Raw genomic sequence first — 15002 nt, forward strand, 5'->3', positions numbered from 1 at the left:
GACACCTATGCATCATCCCATACACTGACATTCAGACCATTACTGTAACTTTGCTGCTCTTGATAAAACTGATCTGCACTAACAGGTTTGAGTGTAAATCAATTGCTTGTTATTGTTAATAGACTGTAATTAACCATTTTTCTTAAACAAAAAGTTTTTTTTCCATATTATCTCCATAAAGTGAGTAATAACTAATATTAGAGTATGTTAAAATGTGACAAAACATCAGATTAACCATTTTAAAAAATAATATTTCATAGTTTTCATTGAGTGTATCAGTAAATACATGTTTCTTTGCTAAATGCATGATGTCTAGCTGAGTGAATATTTTTGTAACTCCATGAAAAATAGGTTCATAAAAAATTTTTCAATCACACTGTTTTTTTTATGTCTAAAGAGGAATAAAAACACTCAGGAAAAATATCTTGATTAGGGCCAAAACACAAAATTCAAAATCTCTCTGACAGGACATTTTAGAGACAATTTGACCCACATTTTTAATTTCAAATTCATTTTTGCTTTAGTTAGACCAAAAGGCGATCATCCAAAACAAGGAGATACTTTTTATTGAAATAAATGTTGGAATGGCAATCAGTTAAAGTTCACTCTTTGACGGGACATTACTGTGTTTTGACCCATTAAGGTTCTCATAATTCATGCATGAAAGGGATATACTTTTATAATGTTATTATTGTTTTGGGGTATTTTTGGGGGGTTTTTTTTTGGGGGGGGGGGTCTTTGTTTTAGTGAAAAAAAAATTACATTATGAAAATATTTACGATAACAAACTTTCCTTTACCAAGAAAATGTGAATAACCTGAACAAATATGAACAATGCAAAATGTCTAAAGAAAATAAAGTGCAATTATAATAATATTCTGTTATTAAATGTTTTGTGTCTTTGTAGATCCGATCTGTAATGCACATGTATAATTTTTTTTGTGTGTGTTTTTTTGTGTTTTGTGTTTTTTGTTATTGTTATTTCTATATGAATTTTTTTTTTCATATTTAACTTTCATACTTTTTGGTTGTTTCAGCTGGTTCTGGAATAAAGGACAAGTTGTCATTTTCAGACATGTCTTTTTCACATTTTTTGACATGTCTTTTTCTTTCTTTTTCACCTATTCACATAACTGTTTAATGGAATCAAATCGAATGCAATAACTGATACATTGCTACAGCTTTAAAGAGGAGGCTGAGGTAGGAAATGGGAAGGAGAAAGGGGTGGAGGTGGAGGAGGAGAACAGGGCATGACAGGAATCCAAAAGAGAAAAGAAACAGAAAAGCAGGCATTGTGTGTCCTGTGTGAGACGCCGTACCCACTGAACCCCAAGAACAAGCTGTGCCCTGTATGAGGAGGCACAGAAGAAGAAGGAGGGGGGGCAGAGAGAAGAAAAGCCATACACAGAAGTAAAAAGGGAAGACGTAGAGATATATAGAGAACATTACTAGGAGTGAATGGGACAGAGGTTGTGGTTTAACCGCCAGAACACAAACTGGAAAACTACTCCATGGCCTTTAGTCCAAAAAGTCACAAAGGAGCCTCGAACACGCATGTCTATGTATAGATAATTACTGCACTGTAGATCTGTACAATTTTCTGCACTGGTTTATAGTTCTCTGGTCTGTTCTTAAGCAGCATCAACTCTGTCTAACCATACAATTTAGACTTAAAGTTACACGTTTGCATCTATTACTTCATTTTAACCACAGTGTATTTTTATTTAAGCGTCTGATGCACCTGCAATCATCTATTTGTGGCTCTTGGTAAATATTTGGCTGTTCATAAACCAGACTAAGGGGTCTTTGTGTCTATGTGTGAACATTACACAGTCACAACCCCGTTTTGTAGCTGGTGGTTTCTGCATGACAAGCCCTAAATAACACTCACATGCCTTTGTGTCACATGTTTGCCTGTGGATTATGTTGGAATAATGTGCCATTGTTGTGTTTAGTCAAAGAAAGCTGAAGTCCAGACTGACTTGGGGTGTTTGTTGAACATGACAGGCAGGAACTCGTCGACGGGCAGCATCCTCGAGAAAGGCTGAGCGGCGAGTAACTTCCTGGCTCCTTGTTGCGACAGCGCGTAGCCGAGCGTCCAATAGGAGTAGTCGGCTTCGACCAGGTTGTTTACGCCGTTTACAGACTGCTCCGGCTTCTGCACCTGCATACGTTTACGTCCCACATAACTGGAAAAGAATGAGAGACAGATGAAGTGTGTTGATGAGGAGTCTCGCAAGTGTAAAAAGTGTCACAAAACATGTTTCATGCAGGGGCCAGAGGTCTTACATGAGGTCCCAGTCCAGCTGGGCTTTGTCTACGTCAGACATTATGGCCTGGAGCCGCCGCTTAAACCTGGGCTCAAACCTCACATCATCCTCTAACAGAAGAACCTTCTGGAGGCCACGTTCTATCACCTGAAAAATACACAAACACTCACTGGTAAAAGTGAACTCATAATGCCTCTGTTATACATTTTCTCTGCATTATTCTATGACTGCACTGTCTTTATCGTTGTATCTGTATTTGTAACAATGCACACTGTTGACCATAAAGTTGGAATCATTTTGTTTTCAGACACATTCCTCTTTTTATTCCTATTTAAATACATCAGTAATCAGCTTTAATCAGGTACAATGATTACATCCTGGGTACCAGTTACACTTAATCTGTCAGGAAAAAATCCCATTGACACGATCAATTTATAAAAGGATGTAAAAAATATTTTATTCTAACATCATGAGCAACAATGTAAATACTGACACTGACATTTGCCTATTTATTGTCTGCTTTCTAACTTTTTTATCTTATGTTTTCATTGTATGCTAACATTTGGATAGTTTCGAGCATTTTCAACATTTCACCAGGTTAAATATTAACCTCCTGAGACCCAGGAAAGTGAAAGTTTTGCTTTTTTACATTAAATAATTGCCCTGATTATGAACAGCATGATACAACAGTTTTTTCAGGTACATCTTTTTTTTCCTGAATGTCCCTTCCAGTGGACAGCATTTTTTCTTTTTCTTTCTTTTTTTTTTTTAAAGGAGTGATATTTTGCTTTTTTTAATGCATTTTAAAACATTTCCCTGTGGTCTACATAAACTGTAAATGCTATGCTTGCGTCTGAATTCTTCATTAATTCAACTCCACAGGTCCATCTTCAACCCTATTTCTGAGTAATGACACCAGAAAGGTCGATTTGAACACTGGCCCTTTAAATGCAAATGACCCACTTCACGCCCCACCCCCTCCAGGTTGTTGGCTGTGCTGCTCTGTCCCATTCAACCAACAACTGAACATTTTAGGTAATCAGCCCCAAGTTTGGACATATTTTCAGTATGGACTACAACCGCTGCTGCTGACAAACAATTATGTCATACTCGGAGAAATGTTCGTCAGAAGTCTTGACCTTATATGTGCAAATGTTGTGACGTAACTAGTTATAGACATAACAAATTAAGCAGGAATTAAAACGGGTAATAGAAATCCACTTGATTTTTGCCAAAATGAATATAAAGATAGCTTTGCAGCACCTGGAGGGTTCAAATTCAAACTGTTTGAACTATTAGGGTCCCCAAATATACAAATAAATGTACCGAAGACTAATAAAAGTGGGTTTAGCAAAATATGACCCCTTTAAGTAAAACTGTGAAGCCCCCACAGAAGACAAAATCAAATAAATATTAAAATCATTTAAGTAACTTTAAAGAACATGGATATCTTTCTCATAATTCAAACATCATTCAAAAATATGTGAAGAAGTCAGTGATGTTTACCAACAGATTATCTACAGAGTAGTCTCTCATAGCTGCATGTATCTCGGTATGCTGTTGGTACTTTGTCAACTCTGGAGATAAGTCTGGCACTGTCTGTTACCATCCCACTGTTGGGAAAAAAAAAAAAACTTGTCTGGGTTCTTTTTGTGTATTTCTTTACACAAATCACGCTTGTCTTGGGCAGCAGTGGGAAAATGACTAAATGCCAGCAAAAGAAAATGTGACAAAAAAAACCACATGACTGTCACAAGTCATGCAGTTGCAGATTGGAAATTCATGGGTGTCCTGTCACACAGTACAAAGGGACGACTATTTCATTTCCAACTGAAATAGTCAATCAGTGGTGTGATTTATTCCAGCATAGAACATTTTGTGAGACTCTCTATAGATTATGAGTGATTATTATTTACACAACAAGCAAAACAACTCAATTATTGAATCTGAGTTGTTGAAATAATACAAATGTTCTGTAAACTCTCTTGTGGATTATCCAAACAAAATGTTAGTGTATATTATATATTGGTGGTGATCGGGGGTGGGGGGGCCCACGGGGGGTGGGGGGGGGGGGGTGGGGGGGGCACTGATCGTTACTGTGCAACATAACTCAAAAAGTTCTGGACAGATTTGGATGAAATTTTCAGGGTTTGTTGGAAATGGGATAAGGAAGAAATGATTAAATTTTGGTGGTGATCGGGGGGGGGGGGGCCCACAGGGGGGGGGGGGGGGGCACTGATCGTTACTGTGCAACATAACTCAAAAAGTTCTGGACAGATTTGGATGAAATTTTCAGGGTTTGTTGGAAATGGGATAAGGAAGAAATGATTAAATTTTGGTGGTGATCGGGGGTGGGGGGGCCCACGGGGGGGGCCACTGATCAGCCTTGGCGGAGGTCTGCGCTCTCCGAGTGCTTGTAGTTTTGCTTATATAATGTCCATTTTTTCCACTTTTTGTTCATTTGTGGTTCTTGTAGTCTCAATCTGTGTGTTAGTTTTTCCATTAGAAATACGTCCTCGATCATAGTTATCCATTGATCCTTGGATGGTACGTTCATCTTCCCCCAATTCCTTGTTATACATTTTTTTGCAGCTATCAACATCACCTTTACCAAATATTTATCATATTCACGTATAGTGCCATCACCAAAGTTGCATAAATAAAGAATTTCAGGTTTCTTTGGAATTGTGTATCCTAATACTTGACAAAGGACATTGCAGATCATTTCCCAATATTCCGAAAGTTTTGAATATTTCCAAAAAACATGAGAATGGTCAACATCCATCTCCCCGCATTCTCTCCAACATTCCTGATGCCTCTGTAACTGTTTACTTTTAAACTTGGGTGTAATAAAAAATCTTACAAGATTTATTGCACGGTTTACTGTATTGTTTATTGTACAGTTATTGCACAGAATTTTTGGAAAAGAAAGACCTTTGATACCTCTCCTTCACACACTTTGGATGTCTCCCAATGTGTGAGCTCCTTAGTGCAGTGAGTGTGTGTTGAAGGGGGTGGGAGTCTTTTATATAAACTTCTCAGATTTTTTTTTTTGGGGGGGGCACATACAAGCAAGGAACTAAATATGGTAACAACATTAACTTTGATTTTCTACATGACAATAAAAAATTTAGCAAAATTTCACCAAAGTAATAAAGTCATGTTATGTCCTCCAATAATACACTAAGGTTGAAATTTTGCATTTCAGAGTACTTCTATGCGTGCCTTATAACGGGTTAAGCCTCTCTGCTACAGATTTCTTCTTCTCCATATTTGTACACATGACTCCCCCATCCTCACCTGTGTCCATATTGAGTGATGACTCAGGAAGCAGCCGATCTCCCCTCTGGTCAGGACTCGACCGGAGTAAGGGTCCTTATAGCCAGGCATCATTTCTATTCCCAGAGCCTGTAACTGAGACGTATTCAGAGCCCTGACAGAGAGGGAGAAGATTGAACGGTGAGAAGACGCAGGAGTTTGTGTATTTACACTTTCACGAAGTAGCTGTCAGTGAAAGCAGCTTCAGAGGGAAGTCAAACTGCATCAAGTAAAACAGATGGCAACATAAACAGAGATAGAAGAAGAATGGGGACGTTCTCCACTGGGATTAAAGTCAGTATTGAGCACATGCAACAAAAAACAACACTCGGTTTAGACAAGATGTTTGGATATGGATAGACAGGAAGCAGACGATAAAGGAGCAGAGCAGTACATTGTGTGTTTAACTCATAAAGACCTGCACATGCACCATCAACTCAAACCATCTACTCATCTATACTGTTTAATACCTGTTGATCCACTAATCCTATCAATACATGTAAATAATTGGTGTAAAATGCAGTTATTTATATTTTCATGCTCATCAGATATGACCCATTTGGACATTCAGAGGCTCTGTAGTTACCGTGGAAACACTGTCATCTTCTACAACACTGATTCACCAGTAAAACCCATAGAGTTGGATCAATGACAGTGGATGGAGACACTTGGTTTAAGCTCAGTTAATGATATATTTTGTTGAAAAAGTCCTATTTCTTTCTGACTTTATGACAATCAACTTTAATCTGAGCTTTTATGAACATCTAGTTAGATCAATGACAGTGGATCAATGAAAGTGAATGTTGGATCAATGACAGTGGATGGACACACTTGTTATTCAAATCTTTGTGAAAAAAAAGTCCCTTTTTCTTCAGTTTTTCCACAACTTTAATGTGAGTTTTTATGAACATCTACCTGATCAGTGAATTAAATATAGGAAAATACCTGATTTTCACTGAAAAAAATGCAAAATACAGAGGACATGATATCAAAATAGAATCACGTAAGAAAGGTTAAATATAGAGAACAATTAATTTGGAAAGTTTGTCATCTTTTCACGGTCATCAGATATGACCCATTTGGATGTTCAGAGACTCCATAGTGACCATAGAAACACAATCATCTTCTACAACATTGATTCACCATTAAAACCCATGGAGTTGGATCAATGACAGTGGATGGAGACACTGGGGTTATGTTCAGTAAATGATAGATTTGACTGAAAAAGACATATTTTCTTCATTTTTCTCTGTTTTTGATATAATAACCCTTAACTTTAATCTGAACTTTTATGAACATCTACATAATCAGAAAATTAAATATAGAGAAATACCTGATTTTCATTGAAAAAAAGCAAAATGCAGAGGATAATATTCTAATAAATGTTGATAAACTACTTAAGAAAGGTTAAATCAGACAAAAATTAATTAGGGAACTGACATTTGGGTCTTCATGGGTTAAAGTAGAATTTTTTAATGAAGCACATTTAAAGAGACCGTTTTCAGCATCCAGGTCAGTCGTTTGCAGAGTTTTGAGTTCATTTGTGACCTACTTGCCGTCCACTGCGTCTATCAGCGTGGCGTACAGACCCAGAGACGCCATTGATTTTAACATCCTGGTTCTTCTGTCCAGCCGACGCTTCAGGTTTATCAGGAAGATCTGGCAATGCAGACAGAAAACATGGAGACAAGTGAGTAAGGAGAACATGTTTCCTGATTTAACCTTAAGATATAAACACATTGGCAACAAAAAACACCTACAGATCTTAAACATTTAATAACTTTTAATCCTAACAACTCATTTTCAGCTTTTCAGCACCATCACATCTGACACATTTGGATGTTCAGAGGCATTGTAGTGAACCTGAAGGCACTATCATCTTTGGTAACTTTGATTCACCTATAAAACCCATGTAGTTTGACAAATGACAGTGGTGGTAGGTGTGTGTTTTTATGTCCAGTTATTGCTACTGTGCTAAATAAAAGTCCCAGGCCAACATGAGGTTTGCTGATTTAAGATATAGTCTAGATATATGTGAAGTGTTAGTATTTAATGTGACATCCCTTTGCACTTAACACGTCTTTAACCTTTTGGTTCAGATAATATAAGATTTATTGGATTCATTTTCTGATGTTTTGTACCAGGTTTCATTCAACACACATCAGATGTCTCTGTTTGTGTTTTTACTTGACATGGGGTCAGAGGTCACACTAAACTGACATTAACCTTTAGTTCAGTTTATTGTGTCTTTTGAGGCTGTGCACATATTCCTTGCATTTCCTTGTTGTATCAGAATAAGTGAGAATGAGAATGTGTGTATCAACCCTGCAAAAACAAAGCTAAAGGTGGCCTTAGACTTTTGCACAATACTGTATTATTAGTATTAGTATTGCTAAAAAAAAAAAGTCACTAACAACCTAATAACCTTTGAATTTACTCTGAGAATTTACTCTCAATAATATAATGTGGGAATATACCTGATTTTCACTTCAAGTGCAGAGGATAAGATTGCAATAAATGGTGATGAATCAATAAGAAAAGGATACATTCAATGTTTATATAGTGCACATTTCTGTTCTTATTGTTACAGTGTTGAGAAAAAACAACATACAAATGCCTTCTTTAAGATTTATGACCAAAAATTATGCACAAGGGGACAGAGAAGGACGGCTCTAAGAGTCAACGCACAAAAACAGGCAATGGAAACTCTTGATAAACATGAAATAATCTGCTGGACAGTAAGGGCCGGATCTACTAAAGGTTTGCATGTATAATGCACCTGTAAAAACCTGCAAACTTATTGCACATGCAAAAAAATGTACAAACTGATTTACTAAAAGTGAGCACTAATAGTTGTGTCATTCAAAGGTACAAAATAGTGCATCTGCATCCAGTAAGTACATTTGCAGCAATGAATATGAAATATGGGGCGTTTACACACGTGGGTGTGTGTGTTGGGAGAAGAAATGTAAATATATTCATTTTAGCACACGCAAAGTGATTTATCAAACCCCAAAGCAATTTTGCTCATAGAAACTGCATCTATATTGAACACGTCTCACAGGGAGGTGCAATGTGTAATTGCGCACACATGGCTGTGGGTATTGTTGTAAGAAGGAGACATCGAAACGATGAAACAAGATGCAGAAAACGCATTTTTCCACCCTCGTGTGAATATTTTTGGAATGACGGAAGAAAAAATAATTGAGACATATGCCCCCCACACACACACTTTACGGGACTCTTGTAGCAAAGGTTACTTTTCCACTTGATCTGAAGATCATGATTAAAAATACGCACCGACATTAGGTTACAGTGTGACAAAATTATGTGCGACCGACAGTCATTCAATCCAACAACCCCCACCCCCCCACCCCACCCCCACCTCTAAAATGAAAAATAAATGAATGAATGAGTCATGCAAAACCCTCTATGATAAAACTCCTTGCAACGTTACATTTCCATGCATCTAGATCATTCCAGTCACTGTTGCCATTAGTGCTGGCGTAACCCAGAACAGTTTTTCCAGCGTATTGTCTCCATAACAACAACCAGCAGTGCATGCAAAATCGTCATTTAAATAGGGCAGTCTCCAAAACTTTGCACCTGTTGTCATTTGCACAAGCAATCTTAGTAAATCACCTGCAAACCATGGTTCAACCCCACACGCATACTTCTAGATTGCGCACACAAATTAGTACACGCAAATTGGGATCTTAGTAGATCCGACCCTAAGGGCTGAGCTCCTGTTCAACCACACAGAGTGAAAACACTCAGAACTCACTTCATCAAAGCCGATCTTGTCCTGCAATAACGGTGGAGAGTACAGGTACTCAGAGGGATCAATGTCGTGGTCGACTGTGGACAGAGTAAGGAAATGAGCAAAGGGTTAAAACAACAAAAACAGGATTAGAAAATGACTGGATTTTCTCTGATTTGCAGCACTTCGTTTGTGTGATTTGGATTATTCAAAAGCAGAGAGAAAAGCAGTAATGGAGGCCAAATGTTAAGGAGAAGTCAGTCAAGTGGGGGGTTTGAGACACAGAGAGGAGGGGGAATGAATGAAGGAGGGACAAGACGAACTTAAGAGGGTCACCGAGGTCAAGGAGGAGGAAAAAAACTAAAACAATGTGTCACACAGAGTCAGAGCAGCTGTAAAGTGTGTGTGTGTGTGTGTGTGTGTGTGTGTGTGTGTGTGTGTGTGTGTGTGTGTGTGCGTGTGTGTGTGTGTGTGTGTGTGCATGTGTGTGTGTGTGTGTGTGTGTGTGTGTGCGTGTGTGTGTGTATCATACTCAGAGCCTCTGTGATGGTATGAATGAAGCTCTCGCTTTCGTCTTCGACACTTTGCTGCGCCTTTAGAGGAACAGGCAGGAAACCATAGTGTTCTCGGTTACACACATACATCTGCACACCTGGAGGAACACAAACACACATTAATGCACACATGAGCTCATGTAAACACAACTTCTTGACCCAACATTACAAATAAACTTGCTATTAGATCCTCCTTAGATCCTCATATGCATGAAGGCCAGAACAAATAACAAACCATCCCCCACAGTTTTTGTCATGCATGGGTTTTATCCTGTAAATGTGAGGACAAGAGAGTTTTTTTTTTCTCTTTCCTCTTGTATTTTTCAGAAAATACACTGTAAATATTACAATGGATGGTTTTTAAATTCACTTGTTTATTACAGTTCTAACGGTATTTACTCAATAACTGTAAAATGGTAAATATAGTGTAAAAGTAGCCAGTGCAGTAATATTCTGTCAACTGTAAAAGCTTTTTCCTTCTTTTTAATTCAGTGTAATCATGTAACTTTCATGCAGTGTGTTGTGGAAATGTTCAACTGATAACCCACACACAAAGAGGAGGAGAGAAAGTTAGAGTTAAAATAAATAAATGTATTTATTGAGAAGTCAATCACAGAAACTCTGTAAGTGAAGTCTGATTAACCATGAAAATATTAAAGATTATATAGACCAAAAATCCAGCCCCCCCAATGGTGACCCTCAAATGACAACCCCATATGTAAATCATACCACTCCATACATACCAGTCCTTCCGGTTCCGGGGGGGAAGAGGCCGTATTGGCCTCTTACCCCTTACCTTGTTTAAATAATATCTAGCATGCAGGCGCCATCACATAACCAGACATTTAGGTGTTTGGGTTTTAACTCAAGGTAAGAACTCCGTTCCCAAGTCGGGGGTGTTACAGAGTGGTAAATATCACACATAATGAATAATGACTCAGCATTAAAAGAAGATGTACTAACAGTATAAAATATAAAGAGTATAAAATATAAAAAGTAATTTTTTCCACCACAAGTGTCACAAATATTATGATCAGTTATTGCTCAGATATTGAAGACAGATCACAATGTCTATGATTCTTAACCCTTAGGCGTCTGAGCCTATTTTGGTCGTCTTTGAATACTTCTGTTTTTGTCTTTATAAACCACATAAAAAATGTTTACCATATACTTATGTTCAGTGTCTTTTTTCTGCATAATATCACCTATGTGATCTGTTAATGCTTGTTACACTTAAACCTACTTTATTAGTATACTGGACCCAAAAATACGCAAAAATCATTTAATCAAAACTGCAAAAAATATAATATTTATGACAATAAAATCCACAAACATGCTCAGTGAACTGTTTTGGAAGCTGAAAAAGAAAAACATGGTAGATTTGGATAGGTTTGTACAGTTGTTTGTTTGTTTTTTGTTTGTTTGTTTGTTTTTTTGTTGTGGTCAACATCAGACTCAATGTGTGAGCTGGTTGCATCTTGAATTACACAAAAGCAATTATGTTAGAAGAATGCAGATCTTCTCCTTCAGTAGAAGAACTAGCAATAACACATAAGAGAATAGTTAATCAGTTTGAACGGTCAATCTGCGCTAATTCAACGAACATGTCAGCAGAACTTGGGTCCGACGGATAATATTAGGGTTCTAAACTGGAATTAGTAACTCCAGATGTTAATATTGATGGATTGATTCAGGTATTAAGACACTCAATTTAACATTTCTCCAGTTTATAACTAAGTCATTTCCAACAGTGTCAGTTTTTCCAGGATTTGCTGATATTAGATGATTAATCAGCTATCGGTTATTCCTCTTATTAGAAACTACCATTATTATTTCATCTTTAAAAATCCATTACCACACATAAAAAATCTTTCAGGTTATAGGAAAAACCACATAACGCTGTAATAAGTTGAGGGCATAAAACTCTTAAAGCTCTTAAAGGCGTTCAGTTGAATAGATTTGGGTTTATCATCTAAAGAACAGGAATGGGATGAAATTTGTGGTAAATTTTCTGTAATATCTAGAGATCTGAAAGTCAGTAGCAGGCTCTGTTCTGTCCAAAACCTACCAGTAAATCATCAAAATTACATTGTTGTGATAATACTCAACTACAAATAAAAGAAGTACATTCCAAACTCTTTTTAAGTAAACATGTATGTGTTATTAAATAGTCACTGTGCTGTTAAATTATCCTGTCAGTGTTTTGCTGTTATGATTATGTTTCTATGTAAGTGAATGCATTTTACTGTTGTACATATTTAAACTTCCACTCATTTGAACAACTTAAGAATATCTGAGTGACTCCTTCCAGTTCAGAGTTATGATGAATCTCTATGGATAGTAACGTAAACGTCACATTAATTCTGAGGTCACACTGATCTAATGTGTGTCTGATTTAGGACCACATATGGAAGTATGTCAGTTCAGAGTTGAAAAAAATAAAATTCCATGCAATTTGTCTTATTCACGCTGTCATAAAAAACAAATCTAAGTTACATACAGTACTGTGCAGAAGTCTTCGGTCACCTTTAGGTTTGTTGTTTTTGTAAGAAATGAGCATACATATTTAGGCAATTTCTTTTTTTTTCATCAGATCCAACAAGAAAATAAAGGAAATATGTGCACAGTCTTAAAAAAAAAGGTTGTAAAAGTTAAAGTGACTATTTAGTTTGACCCCTGACCCCATGTGTTGAATGAAACCTGTTATAAAACATTAGAAAAATAATGCAATAAATCTCATATTGTCTGAACAAAAGGGTTAAAGACATGTGAAGTGCAAACAGAAGCCACACTAAATACTACCTCTTTGGTTTATAGAAGCTGTTTTTTTCCATGAAACTAGTTTTTCCTGCTGTACATACATACACATATATATAATTTTATCTAAATACAGTGACTGACAAATGCATATGCGCAGAGATGTCAAGTAACAAAGTACAAATACTTTGTTACCTTACTTAAGTAGAAATTCTGGTTATCTATACTTTACTGGAGTAATCATTTTTCAGCCGACTTTTTACTTCTACTCCTTACATTTTAAAAATAGCCTCATTACTCCTATTTCATTTCGGCTTGCCATTGCTCAAAAAACAAAAACTATCCAGATAAATCGCGCTATCCAGATAGAGTGAATTTGATCATGGTTGGATGAGAAGCATAAACATATACCATTCCGACACAGTATTGGTTTGTACGCGATCGATCATACCTGCACATGACACAAATGACATCACACTCCAGCAAAGATATAGCAGACGAATGTAGCCTAGTATGAAGATGTCTTGTGGCAGAGACTAAAGAGAACTGGAGCAAAATGTTCCAACCTCTCTACTGTGCATAGACAACCATACAAGGGTCATTGTTACTAAGCCTGTCCTGGGTACACTAATGTTCTTGTCCAGTTTTGCTATCTTACATCCGTTGCCCTCACAGAGTTCTGCAGCTAAGTTTGTCTGTACATTTACATTCCAACAAAAGTTATTGATAACATGTCTCTGAAGTTTGACTTTTTGCACCATTCCAATACTTATATTCAACTACTCATCATATCTTCTGCTCCATGAAACACATGTTAATGCTCAGTAGTGCCCGTATACAGGGTGGGGAAGCAAAATTAACAATGAACATTTAGTTGTTTTTTCTCAGCAGGCACTACATCAATTGTTTTGAAACCAAACATATATTGATGTCATAATCATACCTAACACTATTATCCATACCTTTTCAGAAACTTTTGCCCATATGAGTAATCAGGAAAGCAAACGTCAAAGAGTGTGTGATTTGCTGAATGCACTCGTCACACCAAAGGAGATTTCATAAATAGTTGGAGTGTCCATAAAGACTGTTTATAATGTAAAGAAGAGAATGACTATGAGCAAAACTATTACGAGAAAGTCTGGAAGATACTATTAAAGAAGAATGGGAGAAGTTGTCACCCGAATATTTGAGGAACACTTGCACAATTTTCAGGAAGCGTGTGAAGGAAGTTATTGAGAAAGAAGGAGGACACATAGAATAAAAATATTTTCTATTATGTCAGTTTTCTTGTGGCAAATAAATTCTCATGACTTTCAATAAACTAACTGGTCATACACTGTCTTTCAAACCCTGCCTCAAAATATTGTAAATTTTGCTTCCCCACCCTGTATGGTTCTTTAATACATTTGCATTGGACTAAAATGTGTTCATTTTCAATGGGCATATATGTGGCTGAAACAGGTAGACTAGTGCATCCCAAATGTTTCAACAGAAACATTTTAATATATTATAGTCATTATGGCCTTTATGTAACAGGGTCAATTATTTTGCAGCAATGTGGGTATGTATATGGTATTGTGTATTGTTATAATTACACAAAACCCGTTCACTTAATTTTCATTTCTTTTGGCTGGTACCTGACATTGTGGGCCTCCGGGTCAGTGTGGAACTTTTGGTTTGGGTCTGTTCCCCAGCAAGCAATTTACAGTGTGACACTGCATGTATAACCTGAGTTTTTGCACCTTTGCCTCTTCCCTTTTGTTCCAGATTTCTGTGGGAGAGGTAAGCAGCCGTGCAGTTCGTGAAAATTTTTGGTTTAGCCTCTGTTAATTTAATTTTTTTTACATGAACCAGCTAGCTCAGGCTGTATCAGGTGTTTAGAATGTGCTTAAACACATTTCTGTGTCATTTTGGTTTGTGTAGGAGGTTGTTTAACGGGAGATACTGACCGGAGGTTTTTATGTTTTCTGTCACTTGTCAGAACAATAAACAGAGACTGCCTCCAAAGATACATGTGCGGGTCTCATCATTAAAAAAAGAACACAACGCAGAGTCCGACAGCACCGGTTACATTTAGAAACACATTTTTTGGGGAGGTAGGGTATTGCACTATAGGCCCCTGTGGCACAGCCAAGCTTTTGTCCTAATGGTGTTTTTTTCCTTACATTTACTTTATAGTTTGAAACCAGTACTTTTACACTTTTAATTGAGTAAAAAGCTTGAGGTGATGCTTCAGCTTCTACAGAAGTCTTTTTAAACCCTAGTATCTATACTTCTACCTCAGTAATGAATGTGAATACTTTTGACACCTCTGCAGATGCTGTCATGTCGGCTATTGGACTT

General features: G+C 37.0%; 1 protein-coding gene across 1 annotated transcript in view; it reads right to left on the minus strand.

Annotated features, from left to right (window-relative positions):
• The window catches only part of colgalt2b (collagen beta(1-O)galactosyltransferase 2b), a 58460-nt gene that overhangs the window by 7030 nt on the left and 36428 nt on the right, over positions 1-15002 (minus strand). Inside the window, exons 6-11 of the mRNA XM_030133206.1 lie at positions 9881-10000; positions 9373-9446; positions 7141-7247; positions 5571-5703; positions 2290-2417; positions 1983-2189 (exon numbers count right to left, since the gene is read on the minus strand). Coding sequence (XP_029989066.1) covers positions 1983-2189; positions 2290-2417; positions 5571-5703; positions 7141-7247; positions 9373-9446; positions 9881-10000 — 769 coding nt within the window. The remainder of the gene's footprint in view (positions 1-1982; positions 2190-2289; positions 2418-5570; positions 5704-7140; positions 7248-9372; positions 9447-9880; positions 10001-15002) is intronic.

This window comes from Sphaeramia orbicularis, chromosome 4 (assembly GCF_902148855.1).
Source record: "Sphaeramia orbicularis chromosome 4, fSphaOr1.1, whole genome shotgun sequence".
NCBI classification, from domain to species: Eukaryota; Metazoa; Chordata; class Actinopteri; order Kurtiformes; family Apogonidae; genus Sphaeramia; species Sphaeramia orbicularis.